Here is a 25,372-nt window from a genome sequence, read left to right on the forward strand (position 1 = left end):
GGATGCTAAGATAGCAAGTCCTACGTCCACTGATTTGTATTGATATTAGTGGGTGTCAGGTCCGCGGTCGCGAGCTGACTTACAACACAGACGAAAAAGTCAAAGCAAAGTTTTACAAGAGAGAAATTTCTGGTTCGTTCCCTTTTTATGTAAAATGGCCGAATCCCCTTAATGAAGGGTCTTCCCATTTTATACTGAACTGAAAAGTATAATCATTGCTAAATCCGTGGTTTGGTGTGATTGTCAGTGTATAATCAGGCTTTATGTCCCATTTCCCTTTTTCCAAGCTGACATCGCACGACTTGTGGCAGGAGAAAGGACGCGTGTGGGCTCCACATCACTTGGCAGGTCTGACGTGTGCGTGTTGCTCTGACGAGGACAGGTCGCCCTTCACGTGACTCTTCCCACGTCAGGCCTTTATTTCCTTAGGCATAACACATATAATAACAATAGAACTATAAAAAGCAAATCACTCCTTGTTGATCACGAACCTACTAAGAAAAAGAAGAAAAGGAGAAAGAAGACTCTAGTAAAGGGCCCAGTTTTCTTTGAATTTTCCAACTTCTTGTGATGGAAGGAAATACCCTCCTGTTATATTCCATTAGTAATTTCTGTTAAATACTGTATATATTGGTTGTAAAGTCGAAAATATCCTTTCTTCTTCCTCTCTTTTCTTCCCTACTCCTCAACACCAAAATCTGCCACCCTTGTCCCTCCGCCCGCCAGCTCGCCGCCACCAACAGCCTCACCACATGCACTTGCCGTCAACTTCACTCCCAGTCGCAAAGTTTTCCATTGCCGCCGATTTCGCGAAATTGACTAGAGTTTTGTGGGGTTGATTGATGGATGCATTGTTTTTTGTGGATTGTGTTGTGTTTTGATTGATTTTTGGAGTGTGCTTTGTTATTGAGTTGGTGTTTGAATTGAGAAGGCCTAATAGCCACCTATCGTCGTCGACCACCACCCGCAACTCTCCCACCATCTCCTGCCCCCCACCTGTTTAATTATGATCACTTTGCAAATGTGCCTCCCACTACCCTGGTGAAGATCACACACTCAATCTTCAATGCCAATGAGGGGGTAAATGGGAACAAGGCTCACTAAAAGATTCTGGTTAGTAAGATTGCATCTTTCCAGCAGTTCATAAAGCATAATTTTGATGCAAGTGATCATGGGACATCAAGCTTCCCAGTTACTGTGGTGCATTGCATAGGGATATTAAATGTTAGAATTATAAACATCGTAGACATGCGGGAAACCTTTTAGTGAGGAAGCTTGATGGTGTTGGGAACTTTGGTCAGGTGGAGCTCATTCCAATTGACCATGGCCTAAGCTTGCCAGAAACTTTGGAGGATCCCTATTTTGAGTGGATCCATTGGCCTCAGGCTTCGATTCTGTTTTAAGATGATGAACTTTGATTACATTAGGAAACTTGATCCTGTTCGTGACTCTGAAATGCTGCGAAGGGGGCTCTCGATGATCCGAGAGGCTTGTCTGCGAGTGTTGGTTCTCTGCACAATTTTCCTAAAGAAAGCTATTGAATTTGGTCTTTGTCTTGTTGAAACTGGTGAGATGATGAGTGGGGAATTTCGTGCTGGGAAAGAGGAACCTAGTGAACTAGAGATTATTTGCATTGAAGCAAAGTGATTGAGAGAGAAGTGTTTTCACCCCAGGCAAATATGGGAGATGATGAGTTCCAATTTGATATAGATTGCGAGAAAACAGAGTTTGACTTTGAGGAAAAGATTTAGTTTCAGTCTCTTTTCTCTATCGGCAATGGCGAAGGAGAGAGGAGAATAGAGGTGGCGAAGGAAGAGACTATTCTACCCTTACTTAAATGGGACTTTTGACCAACTTACCCTCTTTCATAACAAAAATTTACTAACAAATGTGGATGGTAAAATTGTATTTTGAAAATTTTTAAGTGGAAAAGTGTCATTAGGCCAAACCTTGGGTGGGAAAAGGTCGTTTACTCTTTTTTTTTTTTTCTCCTTCACATTTCATCGGCCGTTATTTAACGGCGCGCTCTATTTATCAATTAATACTCTTCTAATTCACTTTAACATGTGTATTATAGATTATTCTAATTTTTTAAAAGATATCTTCTTTTGTTATTTTCTTGTTATCTTTGGGTGTATTTGGTTTATTGTTTTTATCCATATTCTCAATCCTATTCTTCAAATGTTGTTTGGCACGTTATTCTCAAAATATTAGTCTTTTTTTTTTAATTACTTTTAGACCTCATAAGTTTATTAATTTTATTAAATAACCCCCAGAAAAAAAGTTTAAAAACTAACAAAAACACCTCCACCCACAATACTTGCCAGATTTCGACAACCACCATTAGTGGTAGCCGAAATCTGTTACAACAGTCACACGACCATCGAAAATGGTCGGTAATGGCTAGATATGACCTTTTTCGATCAGATCCGTGGCGGATCTAGCCGGAAAAGGCCAAATCTGGCTGTCAGCGATGGCCAGATTTGACAGACAATGACAACCATATCTTTAGCCATCGCTGACGGTCAAAGTTGGCCTTTTTCGACCGTCGAATGCCACATCCGGCCTTAGATCTGGCATTTTCCAGCCAGATCCGTGGTGGATATGGCCAGAAAAGGCCATATCGATCGAATACCGGTCAAATCCGACCGGTATTTGTGGTTATCCTATTTTCTGGCCAGATTCCGGTGGTGGTGGCCGGAATCTGACATTTTGGGTTTAGGGGTGTTTTTGTCATTTTATAATATTTTAATATATTGGGGTGTTTATTAAATTAGTAAACTTTGGAGGCTTTTTCATAAATTTTTAAATTTTATCTCGTAATATTTCCCTATCTAACTATCTAATACTATCCCCAAAATCCTATCTAAAATAATAAACCAAACGCACCCTTTGACTTCCAAGACCATATTTATTATTTGAATAATATATATCTATTTATATAATTTCCCAACTTTTTAACTGAAATTATAATTATAAATATTTATAGAAGCAATATTCAGTCAACGTGGCTTTAAATTTTAAGATTCTGTTACTGTTATAACCTCATTCAACAGTACCCATTTTGTGTACACAGGAAGCCTAGCGTCAAGCGTGTAGTGAAAGCATAAGTCTTCCCCATCACTACTTGACTTCACTCTCTCACTGCTTCTGCTGAATCAGATATCTATGGCCTCTCTTGTAGCATTCATGGGCCGTAAGCTGGAAATAGAGATCATCCGTCTCCTCAAGAAGAAGAGGATTGATCCTGAATTTTCTGTACCCGACGAGATTAATGAACTTGATATCTTCAAGCTCGATCCCTCTGAGTTGCCCGGTAAGTGGATTCAAGCTATCAATAATCAGTTAGTCAGATAAATCAGTTTTTTATGTGAATTTAATTGTGATGCAGGACTTTCAAAAATTAACTGCGATGAACAAGCGTGGCCCTTTTTCTCTGAACCATATAAGAACGTAAAGGGTAAACAAGCCCACCTAATAAATGGAAACTGGGAAAAAACAGGTAACGATCGTGAAGTCAGGGATAAAAGTACTGGCAAGCGGATCGGTGGCAAAAAGAATTATGTTTACTATAAACGTGGTGGTTCTCCTAAGCAGAAGATCAAGACTGACTGGGTTATGCACGAGTACTATGTTGATGATGACGACCCTCGTTATAAGGTGTATTGCTTTCTGGTTTTCTTTCTCATTTTTGGAGTTTACTAACTCATTACTATTATGAGTTGTTCTTAATTTATGCTTTAGTGTTGAATTTTATCTATTAAACATCTTCATCTACTGTTTTCATATACTCTGTTTTTTGTATTACTCATTTACTGGTTGAAGATTGAAATGATGATGGATGAGCTTGATAAAAAAAACTATATTGTATCTACTTTAATTTTTTATTACAGTAGTGATCAATATCCGTGGAAATTGGTAAAAAAAATTGAGCTATGTTCTCTGCTGAAACCACATATATGTGAAAATTACTCACAGACGTGAGTCTGGATACAATTATTATGATGAATTAAAGTTTTTTTGTTCTGTTTTCTCTCTTGGTGAGTATGTACTAAGCATTCTAGACGATCCAACATTCATTTCTTTTCATTTGTTTTGCAGAAGGATTTGTTTTCCGCTACGTAGAAAAAAATCCAAGGGCAAGCCTAATACTTCAACTCCCGATGATGGTCAACCGAGTCACCGTTTGGCTTCTGATGCTGAAACCTATGCAGAAAAAACTTCTACAGAGGTGAGATAGAACATGTGTCTCAGAAAACTTTTCAACTCAAGTAATACATAATGCAGGAGGAAAGTATCAAGATCTATACTTGCTTATCTATGATTCTTGCTTCAGTAGAATCTCAGCAACCGTCGACTCACTGTTTGGGCAATGAGTTCTGGAAGTGAGAAAAAAAATCTATCTTATGGGTAGTTCTCATTACAAATAGATGTCTTCTGTTCAACATTATATTGTTTCTTTATATTCTTAATTCAGGTGGAATCTGAGTTACAGTCAAATCACAGTTTGGTTCTGATACAGGAAATATTTTGGCAACAAATACTTCACCCTAGTAAGATACACATGCTCTTGTGTAGTTTTTAGTATAAACTATACATGATAAACTTATTCTGGCTATTAATACTTCTTCAATGGGAGGGTGCATGCATACCCTTATAAGGCTTCATGAACAAATTATATTCTCACTATTAATTATAACGCTTGTTTTTATTCTACTCAGGAAGTAGAACCTAGGCTACTATCAATCACAATTTGTTTCATGCTCAAAGAAATCCTTTTGCACCAATGACATCTTCAATGGTAAGGATGCACATGGCTTATGGTTGCTTTAGTATCAACTTATGCGTTCTGTCATCAAAAACCGTATTCACACAAGTCATACTTTTTTGTCTATGATTTTTTTACTTTAGGTACAACCAACTGCTATCAAATCACAATATGGAACTTGATCAAAGAAATCATTTTGCATCAATTACTTCTTCAATGGTGAGGATGGCTTATGGTTGCTTCTTGTATCAACTATGCATGAAAACGTATTCACACAAGTGATACTTGTTTGTTTATGATTCTTTACTTTAGGTACAACCTCAACTACTATCAAATCACAATATAGAACTTGATCCAAGAAATCATTTGCACCAATTACTTCTTCAATGGTGAGGATGCATATGCCTTATGGATGTTGCTTCTGTATCAACTTATGCATGAAAACGTATTCACACAAGTAATACTGTTTTGTTTATGATTCTTTACTTTAGGTACAACCTCACTACTATCAAATCACAATATGGAACTTGATCAAAAAAATCATTTGCACCAATTACTTCTCAATGGTGAGGATGGCTTATGGTTGCTTTTGGTATCACTTATGCATGAAAACGATTAACACAAGTAATACTTGTTAGTTTATGATTCTTACTTTAGGTACAACCTCAACTATTATCAGATCACAAATGGAACTTGATCAAAGAAATCATTTTGCATCAATTACTTCTTCAATGGTGAGATGGCTTATGGTTGCTTCTGGTATCAACTTATGCATGAAACACATATTCACACAAGTAATCTTGTTTGTTATGATTCTTACTTTAGGTACAACCTCAACAACTATCAAATCACAATATGGAACTTATCCAAAAATCATTTTACACCATTACTTCTTCAATGGTGAGGATGCATATACCTTATGGACGTTGCTTCTGGTATCAACTTATCATGAAAACGTATTCACACAAGTAATACTTGTTTGTTTATGATTCTTTACTTTAGATACAACCTGAACTACTATCAAATCACAATATGGAACTTGATCCAAGAAATCATTTGCACCAATTACTTCTTCAATGGTGAGGATGGTTTATGGTTGCTTCTGGTATCAACTATGCATGAAAACGTATTCACACAAATAATTGTTGTTATGATTCTTACTTTAGGTACAACCTCAATTACTATCAAATCACAATAGGAACTTGATCCAAGAAATCATTTTGGACCAATTACTCTTCAAGGTGAGGATGCATATGGCTTATGGTTTCTTTTAGTCTCAACTTGTGCATGAAAACATATTCACACAAGTAAAACTTGTTTGTCTATGATTCTTACTTTAGGTACACCTCAACACTATCAAATCAACATGGAATTTGATCCAGAACTCATTTTGTGCAATTAACTTCTTCAAATGGTAAGGGTAATCATTTATATGGTAGTACAGGAAAATAATTGTGCACATATAAATCATCTTTTTGCGTATGTTTTTACTTACCAAATGATTTTACTTCAACCTCAGCTACTACCACATCAAAATTTGGATTCTTTAATGGTGAGGATGAATATGTTGGTTGTTTTCAGTATTAACTTATAATTGTGCATATAAAATATATTTAAGCAACTAATGCTTGTTTGTTTATAATTTTTACTTCAACAGGTGGGACCTCATCAATTACTATCAAATCACAATATGGTATTTGATCCAATGAATCATTCTGCACCATGTACTTCTTCAATGGTGAGGATGCATATGAGTCATACTAGCTTTTAAATCAACTTATATATGGATGTAGTGCATGAATAACAGATTCACAGCAGGTAGAATCTCAACTACTATCAAATCAGAATTTGGTTTCTGATTCTTCAAGATATCATTTTGTGCCAAATACTTCTTCCATACTATGAGGATGAACATGCTCCCTTACGATAGTTTTTAGTATTAACTTAATATATTTTCCATGACAAATGTATTTACACAACTAAAATACTTGTTCATCTATATTCTTATTCCAGGCAGCACATGATCAGCTACTATCAAATCACAATTTCTTTTCTGATCCAAGAAATCATTTTGCGCCAAATGCTTGTTTAATGGTGAGGATAAGCATGCGTTATTGTAGATTTAGTATCATGCTACACATATATATGGTGCATATATAAAAATTAAAACTTACTTACACAAATAATGCTTGCTTTGTGTTGGGATCCCACATTGAAAGGGAAAAGGGTGGGCATGTGGGTTATAAAGGCTTGGGCACCCTCCCTTGGCAAGCCGGTTTTCCAAGGAGAGTTTTACCCAGGCCCATGAAAGACCCATGGCCCAACCCAAATTATTGAGTTATTAGAGTGGGTTCCTATCAATTGGTATCAGAGTATGATCCTGTGCCTATGTGGCAGCCAATTGATAGGAACCCACTCTAATAACTCAATAATTTAGGTTGGGTCATGGGTCTTTCATGGGTCTGGGTAGAACTCTCTTTGGAAAACCGGCTTGCCAAAGGAGGGTGCCCAAGCCTTTATAACTCACATGCCCACCCTTTTCCCTTTCAATGTGGGATCCCAACATTCCACCACGCTTCCGCAACCGACGTCCACGTCGGCCTCTTTACCCCCGTCGGCCTCTTTACCCCTTGGGTGACTACGCGGATCCCCTTTTCCCTCGGGCCTCCATGCCCTTTCTTGGGGTAGTAGCCCGGGCCCAAGGTCAGCCTGCCACGGGTCAGTCTGCCACGCGTGCGCTGCCACATAGGCACAGGATCATGCTTTGATACCAATTGATAGGAACCCACTCTAATAACTCAATAATTTGGGTTGGGTCATGGGTCTTTGTTGGGATCCCACATTGAAAGGGAAAAGGGTGGGCATGTAGGTTATAAAGGCTTGGGCAGCCTCCCTTGGCAAGCCGGTTTTCCAAGGAGAGTTCTACCCAGGCCCATGAAAGACCCATGGCCCAACCCAAATTATTGAGTTATTAGAGTGGGTTACTATCAATTGGTATCAGAGCATGATCCTGTGCCTATGTGGCAGCGCACGAGTGGCAGGCTGACCCGTGGCTGACCCGTGGCAGGCTGACCTTGGGCCCGGGCTGCTACCCCGAGAAAGGGCATGGAGGCCCGAGGGAAAAGGGGATCCGCGTAGTCACCCAAGGGGTAAAGAGGCCGACGGGGGTAAAGAGGCCGACGTGAACGTCGGTTGCGGAAGCGTGGTGGAATGTTGGGATCCCACATTGAAAGGGAAAAGGGTGGGCATGTGGGTTATAAAGGCTTGGGCACCCTCCCTTAGCAAGCCGGTTTTCCAAGGAGAGTTTTACCCAGGTCCATGAAAGACCCATGGCCCAACCCAAATTATTGAGTTATTAGAGTGGGTTCCTATCACTTTGTCTCCTCTTTCGTATTTCAGGTACATCCTCAACAAGTTGCAGAATTATTTGCGCAATTCACTGCACTATTTGGGCGTTATTTGCTGGACACAGCTCAGTGTCCGCACCACAGTGGCCAATTAATCCACAACAAGGATCCTCTCAGTTTCATGGAGGGCTTGAAGATGCCTGGATTGCACAAAGGAGTTTCCAGGATAAATATCCTGAAGAAGCAACTGGGCAAGACTCTCCCTACTGATACGGACACTGACAACACCAAGGCTTTCATGGATGAGCATTCTGTGGACATTCCTCTTGATCTCAGTTAAATTCTGCGGGAGAATATTATTATATTATTGTTGACATTTGAAGAATGGTTTACTCAATGTTGTGTAATCGCTTGAGAATAATGGCTCCTATGTCTCTGGGCCTTCCTGTTTAAAAATATTGAATTTCTATATTTAATAGAATGGGTACATGAGTTCCAGATAGTTGGAGCATGCTTAATGGAAATGAATGCCTGTTTAAATTAAAGAAGTGTAAAGATGAATATCAACTAAAATTTAAATCCTACGACTTTATTACTTGTCTAAAAGAATCATTTGAAGCCTCAACACATATTTACTGTAAGAATTCTATTATACAACTTAAAACTGAAATTATATATAAGAAAAATAAAAATAATATAACATCTTTCGAAGATGGTCATGTAAGAGGAGAAGGAAGATGCAAAGAATAATCGAGTTGGTATGGGGGTAAAAAATGTTTGTTTTCTTTATTGATTTTTTGGATTCGAAGCTTATTTATAGTTATCTGTCACATTTGTGATTTATCTTGAAATATTGTGTTTGGGTTTGAATCTGACCATATATTACATTTATAATTTACCTTAAAACATTGGGTTTAAAAATTTACCTTAAAACATTGGGTTTAAAGATTTACTTTGAAACATTAGGTTTGGGTTCAAACTTGATCACTTACTAGATTTGTAACTATGACTTACCATGAAACATTGGATTTGAGGAGTTACATTGAAACATTAAATCTGGGTTCAGTGGTGAACCCAAGATTTTTCTCAAGAGAGGTCTTCTTGGTTTTGTCATTATGAACCTTAAATAAAATAATAATAATAAGAATATAAAATTAAATTAATATTGTGTTAACTTTTAATATGAACTAATAAATAAAAAAAAAAGGAAATTTGATTGGTATAAACGTGCATGGTAACTCAAATTTCTTAACTGTCATAAAAAAAAATAAAAAAATAAAAAAACGCAAAGAAAGATAACAAATGGATAAGAGAAGATTCTAGAGCGAAGACCTATTAGAACTTAGAAGCAAGAGCTTAGAAGAAGGAGATGGTGGGGCCTAAAAAGACTAGACGACTTGCAAAGGAAGGATTTCCGTACACTGTGATACGACGTCAACCATTACTTAACGGTTCCGTGTATTAAAATAAGAATTTATCAATTAATCTTCAAATTCTTTTCATGCTTAACTTGTTCAAATGGACATTTATTTTATTTTCTAATTAAAATGGACACGACGTAATAATAAACACGTCATCATCTTCTACAACCAAGAACTAACGATACAGTATTCTACTGCACGTCGTTTGAAGATTCTCAACGCGTTTATACGCAACACTCACTCTCCCTCAACACTACCGCTTTTGCGAATATAAAAAATATTGATAAGAGCTTTCCTTCACGCTTTCAGCTTCAGCCTCTTGCTTCCAAGCAAACCGTTCCGATCAAATCACACATACCTTCTTCTTGTTCTCAAACACTTCCACTCCTCGTTACTATTTGTGCCGAATCAATTACAGATGGGATGTCTTGTGGGACTCATGTACTACCTTTTTCATGTGAAAATCATCAGTCTTCTGGAGGAGAAGAGGATTCACCCCGATTTCTCTGACCCCGACATTAATGAGGTTGACATCTACAAGTTCGATCCTTCTGCCTTGCCTGGTAAGTGGGATTTTNTTCAATCATCTAAAGATAATTTATGTTAGTGATGTTGCTAACAACTTTGGAAGGTCTTATTAAAGCTTTGGAATTAATAATTGTATTTAGTTATTGATCCAACAATACACCTTACCAAGAACAGTTTTATTCCAATGAAGGAATATTGAAATCATATTCTGATATTCATATATGAAGAATGGAAATAATAAAATGAAAGAATTCCCGAGGAGCATGTGGCAGGAGAATGGAAGATGAGGCAAAGAGTGAAGGAAAGATGACAAAATGAGAAGAAGATTCTAGAGGTAGCTGAGGAAGATTCTAGAGTGGAAATAGAGAGATGGCGGGGTCCTTCTTTCTTATACGACTTGCAGAAGAAGGATAGCCTTCGTGTCACTTTCTCCCATTTAGTTCTTATCCTTAACACTTGATTGATCTTTAACGATTCTTTATATACATTCATCAAATAATCTTTAAAGCGTAAATTACATATTCCAACATGAGGTTTAGCAAAATCCTAAATTGATACTTCTATTTATATTTATTATAGATTTTTACCTTTAAATTAATATCGTTATTGAGTATTGGAGGTGATAAAAAACACTGAGTAAGTTGTAGAGGAGGTTGTGAGGAGTCCAACGGTGGTTTTGAAAATGATTTTGGACTTTGAAATTAGTCGACAAAAGCCAAAAACTGGCAGCTTGGACACTACTAACGTGAGCCATTTTTTGCTAAAATGAACCCATCTTTTGCTAAGGAAAGCTTCGGTGTATTTTAGTGTGCTAATGTGTGTTGCGCTATAATAAAAAGTTGAAAATCTGTTAAAATAAAGGAAATGACGTTACTTTAAAGGGGTGTTTGGTTGGAGGTTACATGGGATTACTGAGGTAATGTCATCTTATATTACTTAATTACCACGTTTGGTTGTCAAATAATATAAGATTTCGGTAATCTTCCAACACCAACAGTAGTTACTGTTGGTAATATTGGGGCCCGTTTGGATGGGGGTAATACTAGATAACTGGGGTAATATTTTTAAAATTGAGCAGATGACGATGTTTGGTTGGTTTGTAAAAAATTATTCTCGGAATCTTTTATGACAAACGGTGGCATTTTGGGGGTAAGTTGCCGGCAATATTATTACCGGGGGGGGGGGGGGGGGGGGGGCGCGAAGTGGGGTTATTAAAACTTACCCAAGGTAATCCAATTTTGTGTCCCATATTGCCTCTAAACAGTTGAGCATTTGGTCCAAATGAGCCTTATATTTGTTAAGATTTACAAAACACCCAATTCACTCATGTAGATCCTTTTGTCCTCACTTTTTAAATTTTTCGAACGACATTGCCCTTGTTATTGTCATTATTTATAGAAATGTCATTGTACCCAGAACAAGCCACCATCGCCAGTCACCGTCGACAGTCGTCGGAGGTTGCCAAAAGTCGCCATAATGGCTTACGATCGATCGTGTGCTAGTGAGACCTTTTTTGACCATGAAAATGGCCAAATTTGGCCGTGAAACGGCTGGCGTTTCACGACCAAAGACCTGGCCATTTCACGGCCAAATCCGTGGTCGTTTTACAACCACTTCTTTGGCAGTGAAACAGCTAGATCTATGACACTATCGGTGTCACAGCCAGATATGTGGCACTGTTGGCGGTCGCCAATGGTGGTGGCTGGTTGCCGGTAGTGGCTTGAGGTGGATATGGGTGTTTTTGTTAAGTTTAAAACATTTTTGGTTACTATGGTGTTTTTGCTAAATCTGAAAAGTAAGGAGTTAAAAGAAATTATTCAAAAAATAATAATAGAAAAATACTATTATATTAATATTTATAAAAAAAAGAAAGGCAATTTAATAATCTATATAACATACCCACTCATTTATCCTCCCAACCAAACATATTATTTACCAATTCATTCAAACCAACTAAACATATTTTCTAAACATTTCCAGTAATCTTTAAGGTGATATTTTATTCTGTTAATATAATATCCCTCTATAATAAAACATTATATGATCCAAACGTTTCTTGAAGGTAATCTGATTACCTCCATTTTTTTAGGTATTATAAGATTATTTGGTTATCTTATTTTTGTTCTAATTTTATCCCTTATTAATAAAAATTTTGGACAATAATGCCCTTGTTTTAAAATCAATTTTCATTAAACCACCATTATAATTTATCCTTGTTTAATTAAGTTTTTGTACAACAATGCCCTTATATTTAAAACAAATTACAGACCACCACTGCCACTCAGCCACCACCGTCGACAATTGCCCAACCACTGTTGACAGCCGTTGGAAGTTGTCGAGAATCATCGGGAGGCTCCAATATGGCCGTTTTTAGCCATATTGATGGCCAGAAACGACCATATCGGAGTGGATCTGGTCAGAAATGGCTAAAATAGATCTGGCCATTTCCGGCAAGATCTACTCCGATATTGCCATCAATATGGCCATAAATGGCCATATCGGCAACTTGCGGCGGCAGAAGGTGATGGCCGACGGCAAGCAGTGGTTTGGGGTGGGTGAGGGTGATTTTGTTATAAATTAAAATTTTATATAAGTTAGGGTGTTTTAGCTAAATCTGAAATATTTGTGGTCAAAAGAAATTATTCAAAAATTAATAATTAAAATAATATTATATCTAAAATCTGAAATAATTAAGAATCTTTTGGAAATTCTCACGCGGTTTTGCACAGTACACTCACAATCATTCAGCAATTTCGCTTTTTTTCCATTTGTTGGAGCAACGTTACAGTTATCAAAGAATGCACGTTAAATTTATGCACCAAATAACGTAGTATCAACCTATTTTCTTAAAAAAGAAATTCATAATTAACCGACGGTTAGGGTGATACTACATCATTTGGTGCATGAATTTGATGGACATTCTTAGTAACTATATTATTTTCCATTTGTATATAAAAGGAGTGTTGGCATGCCCGAGTAGAGTTGAGCTTCTGCCTGAGAAAATTCTTCCCATCAATTGCAGAAATAGCTAGCTCTTGCTCACTTTCTCTCACACTCTTTGTTAGTTAACACTACTGCTGCTTCATTATTTTGTGCTGAATCAGAAATGGGTTCTCTTGTGGGATTGATGTACCACTTATTTCGTGTCAAAATCATCACTCTTCTCGCAGAGAAGAGGGTTCACCCTGATCTCTTTGTTCCCGAGATTAACGAGGTTGATATCTACCAGTTTGATCCTTATGACTTGCCAGGTAAGTGAGTTTTATTCTTTCAACTTTTAACTTTAATTCTCTCATTAATTTCTTAGATTCTGAATGGAATTGAATTGTCATGCAGCGCTTTCAGAAACCAAGTCCGAAGACCAGGTGTGGTACTTTTTCTGTGAACCACATTATAAGTATGCCAACAGTAAACGTGCCCACCGAGCAACCGGAGGAGGGAACTGGAAAATAACCGGTCGAGGCTGTGACGTGAAGGATAAAGGAAGGGTGATCGGTAAGAAAAGGACATTGGTTTTCTGCAGACGTGGTAGTACTTCTAAGGAGATCAAGACTGATTGGGTTATGCATGAGTTCTATATCGAGGACAGCCCTTATTATGAGGTGTATTACTTTGTTCGATTCTTATTGCTTGTTCCCTCTTCTTTGTGTTGAATTTGGAAACATTTGGCTTGATGGGTTGTCCTCTTTTCTGATTTGGTGTTGAATTTATCTATAGTAACTCTTCTGTTAACTTTTGTTTAAATATGCTCTGTGATATTAGTGACAAGCTGCATAAATTTAGCTTCTGGGTTGTGTAGAAGATTGAAGCGATTGGTAAATATGCTAGAAGCTTGATTTCGTTTGATTAGGCACTTCAATTAGATTTAATTATAATCTACAAATTTAATTTTGTATTCTGTTTTATGAGATCGTATAGGAACTCGTATGTATCTCAGTTATGTACTTGAATTTTTATTATTAGTGATATCCATGGAAATTATGTAAGAAATTGAGACCTTTCTTCTAAGTTCAAAATCGCCTTGCAGAACCATTACTAATGTGACAAGGAGAATATATTTTCCTTATGAATTATTTTATGAAAGAGTCTGTTGTTTTTGTTTCTCTTTAAAGTCTGGTAGGTAGTATAGAGGCAGTTCTGATCAAAATTTGCTATGTCTGGGAAATAATTGGTACTACAGGATTCTAGGCAGCTACACATTACGTTTTATTTATTTTCATTTTACCTTTATTTAATTTTTTGTTTTTGTAGAAGAATTTTGTTGTCTGTTACATAGAAAAAACAAAAAAAAACAAGTCTAGTGTTTCAACACCCGATGATGGTCAACCGAGTCACAGTCTGTCTTCACATTATGAAAGTCGTGTTACAGAAAATTCTTCTTCGGAGGTGAGATAGAACATGTCTTGTGGTCATGTTTCAATATCAAGTCGGAAACATATCCAGAATTAATACTTCTTTATTTATGGTTATTGGTTCAGGTTGAATCTCAGCAAACAATGAGTCAGCATTTGATTTCTGATTCTAGAAAGCATATTACAGAAAATTCATTTTTAGACGTGAGAAAAAGCATGCCTTATGGGTAGTCTTCGGTATCAGCTGTAGTCTTTGAAAAACATATTCACACAACTAATACTTTCTTTGTCTATGATACTTTTCTTCAGGTAGAATCTCCACCACTATCAAGTGACGAATTAGAGAGTATTTACTCAATGGTGAGGAAAAATATCTTACATAGTTTTCATATCAATTTATACATGTAGACATGGTGCATGAAAACCATATTTAAATAACTATTATTGCTTTTTTTGTCTATGATTCTTGCTTCAGATAAATCCTCAACCACCAGATGAATTTGATGCAGTCAGTGGCTATAATTGGCTGAATCACAGCTCGGTCTCTGCTCTGCAGTCGCCAATTAATCAGTACCAGGGATCCAATTCCTCATACTCAAATGGCATTAGTAATGACTGTAATCTGGGGAGCTATGAATTCACTGGTGGGCTTGAAGATGTCGTGAATTCGCAAAGGAATGTCCAGAATCAATATCCTTGCGAAGTAGTACTGACTCAGTCAGACATTGAAGCAATGGTTAAAGAGCTATCTTGAGGACTTTCCGCCAATAGCATGGGAAAATTAAATAGCGAAGGGGGATTATATTATTACGGTTATGAACACTGTAGACTGCTTTGCTGTATTCTAATTATTATGAGCCTTGTAATTGTCGACCATAATGGTCACATCCTTTTGGATCTTGTTTCAAACACTTTGAAAAAATTCAGCTTGTCAATTATATTTATATCTAAGTATGGCTTAGTTCTGGAAACTTCAAGTATTGTTTAATGGGAATGCTGTTCATATGTCCAGGTATTAAAATTCCATTGAGGAATTTGTTAAGAACAAAATCATATTTCCTTCTCTCTCTCCTTTTTTGATTTTAGTTAATGATTAATCACAAACTTGAATTTTTCCCTTGTAAATCTAAGATGAGGATCCAATGTCTGGAAATAATTTTGCAGTTCAAATATAACCATTAAGAAGGCAGTAATAGCAGGGGAAAAGGTTTGTTTGGTTTTCCTGGGGAGTGGGGACACCCCATTAAAACATAAACAAAATCCACCATCACTGTAATTTGGCAATGTTTATTTCCAGTGTATTTTCTTCATATTCCTTAATTATTGGCAAAAGGTCGTGGTTCTTCATTGATATTAGCAAAAGGTAGTGGTTCTTCATTGAATGATGTTGCTCATATCAGGTATATGGCTGACATAAATTTAATTAGCTTTTGTCAGAAACAGGACGTTATAGTTTTGAGTTTTAACTTTCTAGCCTTTGTTCCAAGAGCCCATCTATATACATAAATAAACCTCACTGCATGCAGCACGCTGGTTTGATTTGGAGTGGAAGAAGCTCATTACAATTTTCCATGATGGAGGTTTCCTTCAGTCTTCAGATTGATTTAATAACAATAAGCAACTTCTTCTCATTTCTGTGGTAGAAAATCAAAATCCCAATACTTGTAGTAGACAACATGATAATCCCAAAGTTTGAGCTTTTAATCAAGATTTAAAATATGAAACTGTTAGGATCTCATATTGGAAGAGAAAATGTTAGGTTTGTCCGTTATAAAGGCTTGAACACTCTCCTTTAACAAAGTGATTTTTCAAAAAGAGTTTTATTCAAGCCTATGAAAGACTTATTACCACCCCAATTGTTTGAGTTGTTAGAGTGCAACACCCAAGAGGGCTGTGGAAGCGTGATGAAATGTTTTGGAAGGAAAAAAAAGGCTTAGACATCCTCTTTTGGCACGGTTTTTTAAGAAGAGTTTTATCCAAACCTATGATACATCCATTGCTCAGCCCAATATACATCCATTGCTCAGCCCAATTGTTTGAATTGTTGCAGTAGGTTTCTATCATAAACATATAAATTATTAAAAATAACCAGGACGTAGAAGACATAAATGTTGTAAGTTTTAGTCCCCTTGCCAAGGAAGTAGACAGACGAAAGTGGATGATCGATAGCGGGGTCTCAGACTTTTTTGAGTAGAACCAAGTATTTAGTTGGCTGTTAACTCCTCACCGGCAATTAGATCCAACCCAAGGGTTTATTCACATGAAATTACCTAACATGTATACTCTGTAAAGCAGCCATTGGAAAAGCATCTGGTTGGGCTTCCACCAATAAAAAAAAGAGAGAGAATATCCAGTCAATCTTTTTTGCTAGATGCTTTGATGCTTTCATATGTGTAATGTATATAAACAAGCCATCTTCCTCTCACTTTGGATACCAAATTCTTTCCATCAAACCCACAAACCTAATTCATACGCTGTTTCTACAGTGTTCTGTTCCTTTTCTATTGAATCTCAGAAATGGAAATGGGTATGTTGTTTATTGATCCAGAAATGAGCAATCTCTAGGGATTTTTATTCCCTCCTACTGATGATGAATTCATCATTTCTCTGGAGTAGAAGAGATTTGACCGTGATTTCTTTGTTCAATTCATATCCAATATTTATATTTAAGGGTGTGAAGCGCCGAACTTATCCGGTAAGTACTGTATAGTGTCAACCATTGAATTTCTTTTTAAATTCTTTATTTATTATGTCATTAGAAAGGCTGGTAATTTTCTAAACAAAGAGTATTTCTGTTATGATTTGATACAGGGCGTTTCGCAATTCACTCGTTTTACCTCGTTTGGTTCGAACCTTAGGTAGAACCTCAACTACTACAGGTAGAACCTCAACTACTACGAGGACTAGTATCGTATGAGTTGTTTTGGGACTAGTCTAAATTGTTTCTCAGAGGTGAGAAAGAGTGCGTAACTTTCAGTATAAGCCATGATGATGATGATGATAACAAATATGTCTAAAGGTTAATACTTTTTCATGATTCTTCAGGTTAAACGTTGGCAACTACCAGTCGTTATATGACTTCTAATGTCACAAATCATGTGCAGAAAATATATTTTCTGGGAGTGTGATAGAGGTAAGAATGGGTATACTCTATTGGATTCTTTATTGACAGTATTTCAATCTAAATTAATATTTGTGGTGTATGAGAAACTTTTTTGAATCTAATGTTATATCAACCTATGTATATTGTAAATGAGCAGCATACACTGTCAGAAAGATATGCCTTAAAAATAATTTTATGTATTAACAGATACAAGTTCTTCAATAGGCACATATTCTTGAACTAATGCTTGATTGTTTATGATTCTTAATTTATTTTTAAACTAATGCTTGCTTGTTTATAATTCTTAATGTAGGTAGAACCTCAACTACTACCATGTAACTTTGGCTTTTGATTTAGGAAATCAAATTGCGAGAAATAACTTTTCTCAGGTGAGATAGAATGTCCTAGCTCTTATGGGTGGTATCTGCTTTCAACTTATACATAGTTTGCATAAAAACACATGGAATTCGTATATCAAGTAGAATTCCATTTACTACCATTCATCATTTAGCGTTTGATTATGGAATTGGTATTTTCGAAAAGTATGTTTTTAGAGGTGACTTGTACTTGCATAAGGACATATCTAAAAGAATTAAAGCTTCGTTCTTTGTGGTTGTTAATACAGGTAGAACTGCAGTATCTACCTAGTCACCATTTGGCTTTTGATTTTGTAAACCGTTTTACATAGAATATTTTTTTTCAGAGATGAGAGAGGGCATTGCTTATGGATTATTATTTATGTGAACTCTGCCTGAGAAACATACCAAAACTAATACTTGTTTGTCAATGATTCTTACCTCTAAAACCTCATCTACTATCAAGCTACCTTATGCATTAGTATTCCGTGACTCATGTGGAAAAATATTGCTTAAGAGATATAGGTGGTTTCCAAATATACACTTACTTTTGTAGTGCTGCTCGATATACATATCTAGAATTAATGCTTCTTCGTCTATGGTTGGTACCTCAGGTAGAAGCACTACTACTTGCAGAATTTGATGCACTCGATGGCTGTAAATGGCTAGACCACAACCTATCCTCTGCAGTGCACTTGCCAGTGGATCTCGAACAGAGAGTTCTTTGTCCGCAACAGTTTGTCCAGGAGAATGCTTGTGTGAGGGAACTGAACACTGAAACCATCAAAGAATGGGTAAATGAATATCCTCCTTTACCTATTGGAGAACGTTACTTCAATAGAGAATTAATCAAAATTAAGTTCTGTAGCGGAACATTATCGTTATTGACCATAATTGTAATATTGCTTATTTATGTTATAATGTATACTACAGGCGCTCTGATTTTTTGCAGCAAAAGGTTACATTTTCTTGGACATGTGTGAAACCCTTGAAACTCAACTTGTTCTTCATATCTATGTCACAGTATAACCTAGTTCTGCGAAACTGGAGCTTGTTTGATGGGACTGCTTGCTCAAAAGAGTACCAGGGCATGCAAATGGTTCATAACCTTATAGAACTCTGTTGAAAAGTGTGCTGGGTTCATCGTGAGATCTACCTTATGCAACTTCATCCGAGATCGGTGTGAGTTTGTCATGAATCATGAGATCTTTGGATTAGAATTTCTGCGAGTCAACTTCTGAAAGAAAAAATCCCTATATATGAACAGAAGAACCTGGAAACCTCAGAATAAACAAAAATCCCACAATTTAGTATCACAGGAATGTGCTCAAACACTCCTTTTTTTTTTTTTTGATAACTTCTGTAACTCCGAACCTGCAACCGCAAAAGTATCTTCTGTTTATGCCAAGGAGAAAGTTTTGGACACTATAATAAGGCCAGGGTAGAAACTTAAAAATAAATGAAGAAAGAACATTTTCCAACAATGTTTCTTTCAAATAGTGTCCAACAGAAATGAGTACTGGTGTTATGTAATCAACATTGCAAGTGACCAAATGGTTGCTAACCTTCATGCTAACTTGTTTGAGTGTTGTTCTTATTATAGCTTAATTTGAATGGTCTGATCAGTTGAGATTTGTTAGCTTAATTTGTTAGTAACTTAAAGTATGACACGGAGAAGACACCGAGAAAAACTTGTGAGGGAGACACATCACCAGCCACTGTTGTTAATGATGTAAGAAGCTAAGGGCATGTTTGGCTTATTATTTCTACCCATATTCCCAATCCTATTCTCCAAATAATGTTTGACACATTATTCCAGAAATATTACCCTATTTTTTTAATTACTTTTAGACCCTATAAGGTTATTAATTTCATTAAATACCCCCTAAAAAAAGTTTAAAAATTAACAAAAATACCCCCGTGACCCATACTTCCCAGATTCCGGCAACCATTGTCAGTGGTAGCCGAAATCTATCACAACGGTGAATTACCGACCGAAATTGACCGGTAATTCATAGATCTGACCTTTTCCAGCCAGATCCACTGGCCATCAGCAACTGCCAAAGATATGGCCATCGTTTTCAGTCAACGATGGCCAAGATGGTCGTCGTTTTTGCCTTTTTTGACCATCAACGGCCATAGCAGGCCGTAGATCTGGCCTTTTCCGGGCAGATCTATGGATTTGCCCAAATTCGGCCAGATTCCGGCGGTGGTGGCCGGAATCTGGCACTGCAGGTAGTGGAGATATTTTTGTCATTTTATATGTTGGGGTATTTATTAAATTAGCAAACTTAGGGGGTTGTTTTGTAAATTTTTAAATTTTACCTCGTAATACTCCCATATTCAATTATCCAATACTATCTCCAAAATCATATCCAAAATAATAAACCAAATGCACCCTAAGTTATTCGTTATTGTTGTAAAGCCAAGGATTGTTTTGAGTAGTAGGATGACTCGTAGTAATCTTGAAATCATATAATAACAATAGAGCTATAAAAAGCAAATCACTCCTTGTTGATCACGAACCTACTAAGAAAAAAAAAGAAAAGGAGAAAGAAGATTCTAGTAAAGGGCCCAAATTTCTTTGAATTTTCCAACTTCTTGTGATAGAAGGAAATACCCTCCTGGTATATTCCATTAGTAATTTCGGTTAAATACAGTACATATTGGTTGTAAAGTCGAAAATATCCTTTCTTCTTCCTCTCTTTTCTTCCCTACTCCTCAACACCAAAATCCGCCACCCCTGTCCCTCCGCCCGCCAGCTCATCGCCACCAGCAGCCTCACCGCTTTTTTATTTTTTATTACAGTAGTGAGCATATCCGTGGAAATTTGGTAAAAAAATTGAGCTATGTTCTCTGCGAAACCACATATATTGTGAAAATTACTCACAGACTGAGTCTGGATCAAGTTATAGATGAATTAAAGTTTTTTGTTCTGTTTTCTCCTTTGGTGAGTATGTACTAAAGCATTCAGACGATCCAACACATTTCACTTTTACATTGTTTTGCAGAAGGATTTTGTTTTCCGCTACGTAGAAAAAAATCCAACGGGCAAGCCTAATACTTCAACTCCCTGATGGTCAACCGAGTCACCGTTTGGCTTCTGATGCTGAAACCTATGCAGAAAAAACTTCTACAGAGGTGATAGAGCATGTGTCTCGGAAACTTTTCAACATCAAGTAATACATAATGCAGGAGGAAAATCAAGATCTAATACTTGTTTATCTATGATTTTTGCTTCAGGTAGAATCTCAGCAACCGTCGACTCACTGTTTGGGCAATGAGTTCTTGGAAGTGAAAAAAATCATCTTGGGAACTTTTCATTACAAATAGATATCTTCTGTTCACACAATTAATTCTTGTTTCTCTATAATTTTTATTTCAGGTAGAATCTGAGTTACAATCAAATCACAGTTTGGTTTCTGATACGGAAATTATTTGCTACAAATACTTCTACCCTGGTAAGGAAGATCACGTGTCTTGGTAGTTTTTGGTATCAACTTATATATATGGTGCATGATAAACTTATCTCGCAATTAATCCTTGTTGTCTATGATTCTTACTACAGGAAGAACCTCGACTACTATCAATCAAAATTTGGGCTTTGATACAGAAATTATGAATTGCAGATAATACTTCTTTAATGGTGAGGATGCATGCATAACCTTATTATGCTCTCTGAACAAATTATATTCTCACAATTAATATTAACGCTTGTTTCTATCTTCCTTCAGGAAGTAGAACCTGGGCTACTGTCAAATCCAATTTGTTTCATGATCCTTTGCACCAATTACATCTCAATGGTAAGGATGCGCATGGCTTATGGTTGCTTTTGTATCAACTTATGCTGTCTGTCATCAAAAACCGTATTCACACAAGTAATACTTGTTGGTCTATATATGATTCTTTACTTTAGGTACAACCTCAACTACTATCAAATCGGCTATGGAATTTGATCTCAGAAATCATTTTGTGCCAAATACTTCAATGGTAAGGATAATTTTGTTTAGTATGAGCATATACACTATATATGGTACATGAACATATTGTTGCTATAAATCTAATACTTGTTTCTATATGATTTTTGCTTCAACCTCAGCTACTACCACATCAAAATTTGATTCTTTAATGGTTAGTAAGAGTTGCTGGTTGTTTTCAGTATTAACTTATAATTGCGCATGAAAATATATTCAACCAGCTAATGCTTGTTTTTATAATTTTTACTTCAACAGGTGAGACCTCAATTACCATCAAATCACAATATGGTTTTTGATCATGAATCATTCTACACCATGTACTTCTTCAATGGTGAGGATGAACATGCTGACTGTTCTTAGTAATTACAAGTATATATTATAAGTAAATGAAATATATTCACACAATTCATTTGTTTGCTATTAATTTTTTCTCGGCAGGTGGACCTCAACTACTATCAATTCAAAATATGGCTTTTGATCCAATAATCATTTTGCATCAATTACCTCTTCAATGGTGAGTATGCACGACTTACAGTATTTTGTAAATCAACTTATATAGGATGTAGTAGTACATGAATAACAGATTCGCGGTGGACTAACGCTTGTTTGTCGATGTTTCTCATTTACAGCAGGTAGAATCTCAACTACTATCAAATCAGAATTTGGTTTTTGATCCAATGATATTCTCAGACCATGTACTTCTTCATGGTGAGGATGAACATGCTAGTTGTTTTTAGTAATTACAAGTTATTATATGGTAAAAGAAAATATATTCACACAGTTCAAGTTTGTCTGTTTTCAATTTTTTCTTCGGTAGTGGGACCTCAACTACTATCAATCAAATCAAAATGGTTTTTGATCCAATAAATCATTATGCTCAACTACCTCTTCAATGGTAGTATGCACGAATCAGTATTTTTAAAATCACTTATATGGATGTGTATTACATGAATAATAGATTCGTAGTGGACTATGCTGTTTTGTCGATGTTTCTCATTTACAGCAGGTAGAATCTCAACTACTATCAAACAGAATTTGGTTTTTGATCCAATGAATAATTTTGCACCATGTACTTCTTCAATGGTGAGGATGACATCTGGTTTTTTTTTCAGTAATTACAAGTTATATATGTGGTAAATGAAAAATATATTCACACGGTTCAATTTTGTCTGTTTTCAATTTTTTTCTTTGGCAGGTGGACCTCACACTATCAAATCAAAATATGGTTTTTGATCCAATAATTATTATACACCAATTACCTCTTCAATGTTAGTATGCACATGACTCATGGTAGCTTTTAAATCAACTTATATATGGATGTATTGTATGAATAACAGATTCACAGTGGACTAATGCTTGTTGTTGATGAGGTTTTTTTTTACAACAGGTGAATCTCAACTACTATCAAATCAGAATTTGGTTTCTTGATTCAAGAAATCATTTTGTGCCAAATCTCTTCCATGGTATGGGGATGAACATGCTCCCTTATGATAGTTTCCAGTATTAACTTAATAAAATATTTCCATGACAAATGTATTTACCAACTAAAATGCTTGTTCATCTGTATTTTTTTCCGGTAGCACATGATCAGCTACTATCAAATCACATTTCTTTTCTGATCCAAGAAATCATTTTGCGCCAAATACTTGTTTAATGGTGAGGATAAGCACGAGTTATGTAGATTTAGTATCATGCTACACATGTATATGGTGCTATAAAAAAACTTATTTACACAACTAATGCTTGCTTTGTCTCCTCTTTCGTATTTCAGTAGTCATCATCAACAAGTTGCAGAATTATTTGCCAATTCACTGACTATTTGAGCGTTATTTGCTGAACATAGCTCAGTGCCCACACCACCGTGGCCAACTAATCCACAAAAGGCCTTTCCTCTTGTACTCAAACGGCGCTTTGGTAATACTGTACTTCCTCGAGCTCTCAGTTTCATGGAGGGCTTGAAGATGCCCGGATTGCACAAAGGAATTTACAGGATAAACATCCTGAAGAAGTAAATAACTAGACGACTTGCGCAGAAAGATAACAAATGGATAGAGAAGATTCTAGAGTGAAGACCTATCAGAAGTAAGAGCTTGAAGAAGGAGATGGTGGGCCTAAATAGACTAGACGACTTGCAAAGGAACGATTTCCGTACACTGTGATTCGACGTCAACCATTACTTAACGGTCCCGTACTAACGTAAGAATTTATCAATCAATCTTCAAATTCTACTAAATGCATATCTTAATCTTTTCATACTTAACTTCTTAAATGGATATTTATATTATTTTCTAATTAAAATGGACCTATATAACCTGACGTGATAATAACACATCATCATCTTCTACAACAAAGAACTAACGTACAGTATTCTACTCCAGGGTTTGAAGATTCTTAACGGTTTATATGCCATGAGTAATGTAACGCTAAAATCTTTCGTGAATAAAGGTCGTCCAACATTTATAGATGTTCGCTCATATTTAATGGATTCTCGTTCATATATGGACGAGCGTCAATCATCATCAAAAAATTTAAAAGAAAAATAATGACGTCCTTTCATCTTATATGGAGGGTGTATATACTATATAGACCCCATCCAAATTTTTTTTAAAAATTTACATTCAATGGACAGCTTCCCTTTTAGATGGACGTCTGTCCATTGTTTAATTTAAAATTTACATCAATTTGGCTCAATCCAAAAATTGAATGAAGTAGCAACATTTATTTTTGTCAATAGTCAAAGTAATTGAACAAGCTTCATTAAATTTTTGTCTATATTCAAGTAATTGGACAAGTCCATATTCTTAACTCAATTAGGATTCACAATTAATGCATTAAATAAATAAAAAAAAATTAATATTAAATGGACCCCGTCATCTTATGAGGCCGACTGTCGATAACAGGGTCCATAACAATTTAGGTCAAATTTTTTTAGTTTAAACTATGAATGAGCGTCCATTCTAGGTGGACGACCATCCATATAATATGGACGGGAATCCATTTCAATGAACGACCATCCAATCCAATGGACGGTCGTCCATATTTGATGATATGCGTTCATTCACTAATATTTGTTAACGGTGATACGTGACTCTTCTGATTTAGTGGACACATCTTTTCGGTATAAAAATTCGGTGCAAAGCGTCGGTGCTCGTAGCATTTTCATATGCCATACTCACTCTCCCTCAATACTACCACTTTTGGGATATAAAGCTCTGCTTCTAAGGGTTTTGATTAAATGACCATATTGAGTTTAAATTTAATTAAAGGCTATCAAATTTCAAACTCTTACTAATAGCCTTATTTTTTATGAAGAGTAATTAAACATGATTAAGCACTAATCATGTTTTAATTAGGAGTATGTCTAATCTTTTAAAAATTATACTATGTCCCCAAAAACCTGAAATTGTTGCAAACAACCCAAACCCAAAACAAATTCATTTTCCTCCTCCCCTCCTGCCATTATGCGTTGAACTGCCCTCCCGTGGTTGTTGTATTTTCTTAGCAAAACCGAAGATCTTCT

At 36.1% G+C, this 25,372-nt stretch overlaps 1 protein-coding gene and 2 long non-coding RNA genes across 4 annotated transcripts; all 3 read left to right on the forward strand.

Annotated features, from left to right (window-relative positions):
- Positions 1–3,487: 3,487 nt before the first annotated feature.
- Positions 3,488–21,298, forward strand: LOC116125199. Its single transcript, XR_004127292.1, has 4 exons — positions 3,488–3,660; positions 20,887–21,016; positions 21,119–21,169; positions 21,261–21,298. It is a non-coding gene; the product is annotated as an uncharacterized LOC116125199 (long non-coding RNA).
- LOC116125198 (putative NAC domain-containing protein 94) lies at positions 13,069–15,421 on the forward strand. Of its 2 annotated transcripts, XM_031410938.1 has the most exons (6): positions 13,069–13,315; positions 13,401–13,666; positions 14,316–14,450; positions 14,543–14,620; positions 14,726–14,776; positions 14,892–15,421. In XM_031410938.1, exons 1-6 carry the CDS (start codon positions 13,171–13,173, stop codon positions 15,168–15,170), a joined length of 954 nt encoding a protein of 317 aa, XP_031266798.1. In that variant the 5' UTR covers positions 13,069–13,170; the 3' UTR covers positions 15,171–15,421. The 2 variants fall into 2 exon arrangements, with proteins under 2 accessions (XP_031266798.1, XP_031266799.1); XM_031410939.1 differs by lacking the exon at positions 14,316–14,450.
- On the forward strand, positions 17,233–18,546 carry LOC116125200. The gene is made up of 4 exons (XR_004127293.1): positions 17,233–17,368; positions 17,462–17,549; positions 17,833–17,908; positions 18,490–18,546. It is a non-coding gene; the product is annotated as an uncharacterized LOC116125200 (long non-coding RNA).
- Positions 21,299–25,372: the final 4,074 nt, after the last annotated feature.

The sequence above is a fragment of the Pistacia vera genome, unplaced genomic scaffold (assembly GCF_008641045.1).
Source record: "Pistacia vera cultivar Batoury unplaced genomic scaffold, PisVer_v2 Contig160, whole genome shotgun sequence".
In the NCBI taxonomy this organism is placed as follows: domain Eukaryota; kingdom Viridiplantae; phylum Streptophyta; class Magnoliopsida; order Sapindales; family Anacardiaceae; genus Pistacia; species Pistacia vera.

Bases quoted from the DNA above. Each gene is read 5' to 3' on its own strand.
- LOC116125198 (XM_031410938.1), top strand. From the start codon at position 13,171: ATGGGTTCTCTTGTGGGATTGATGTACCACTTATTTCGTGTCAAAATC. The intron at 13,316-13,400 runs GTAAGTGAGTTT...ATTGTCATGCAG, and splicing joins TGATCCTTATGACTTGCCAG to CGCTTTCAGAAACCAAGTCC. The intron at 13,667-14,315 runs GTGTATTACTTT...TTGTTTTTGTAG, and splicing joins AGGACAGCCCTTATTATGAG to AAGAATTTTGTTGTCTGTTA.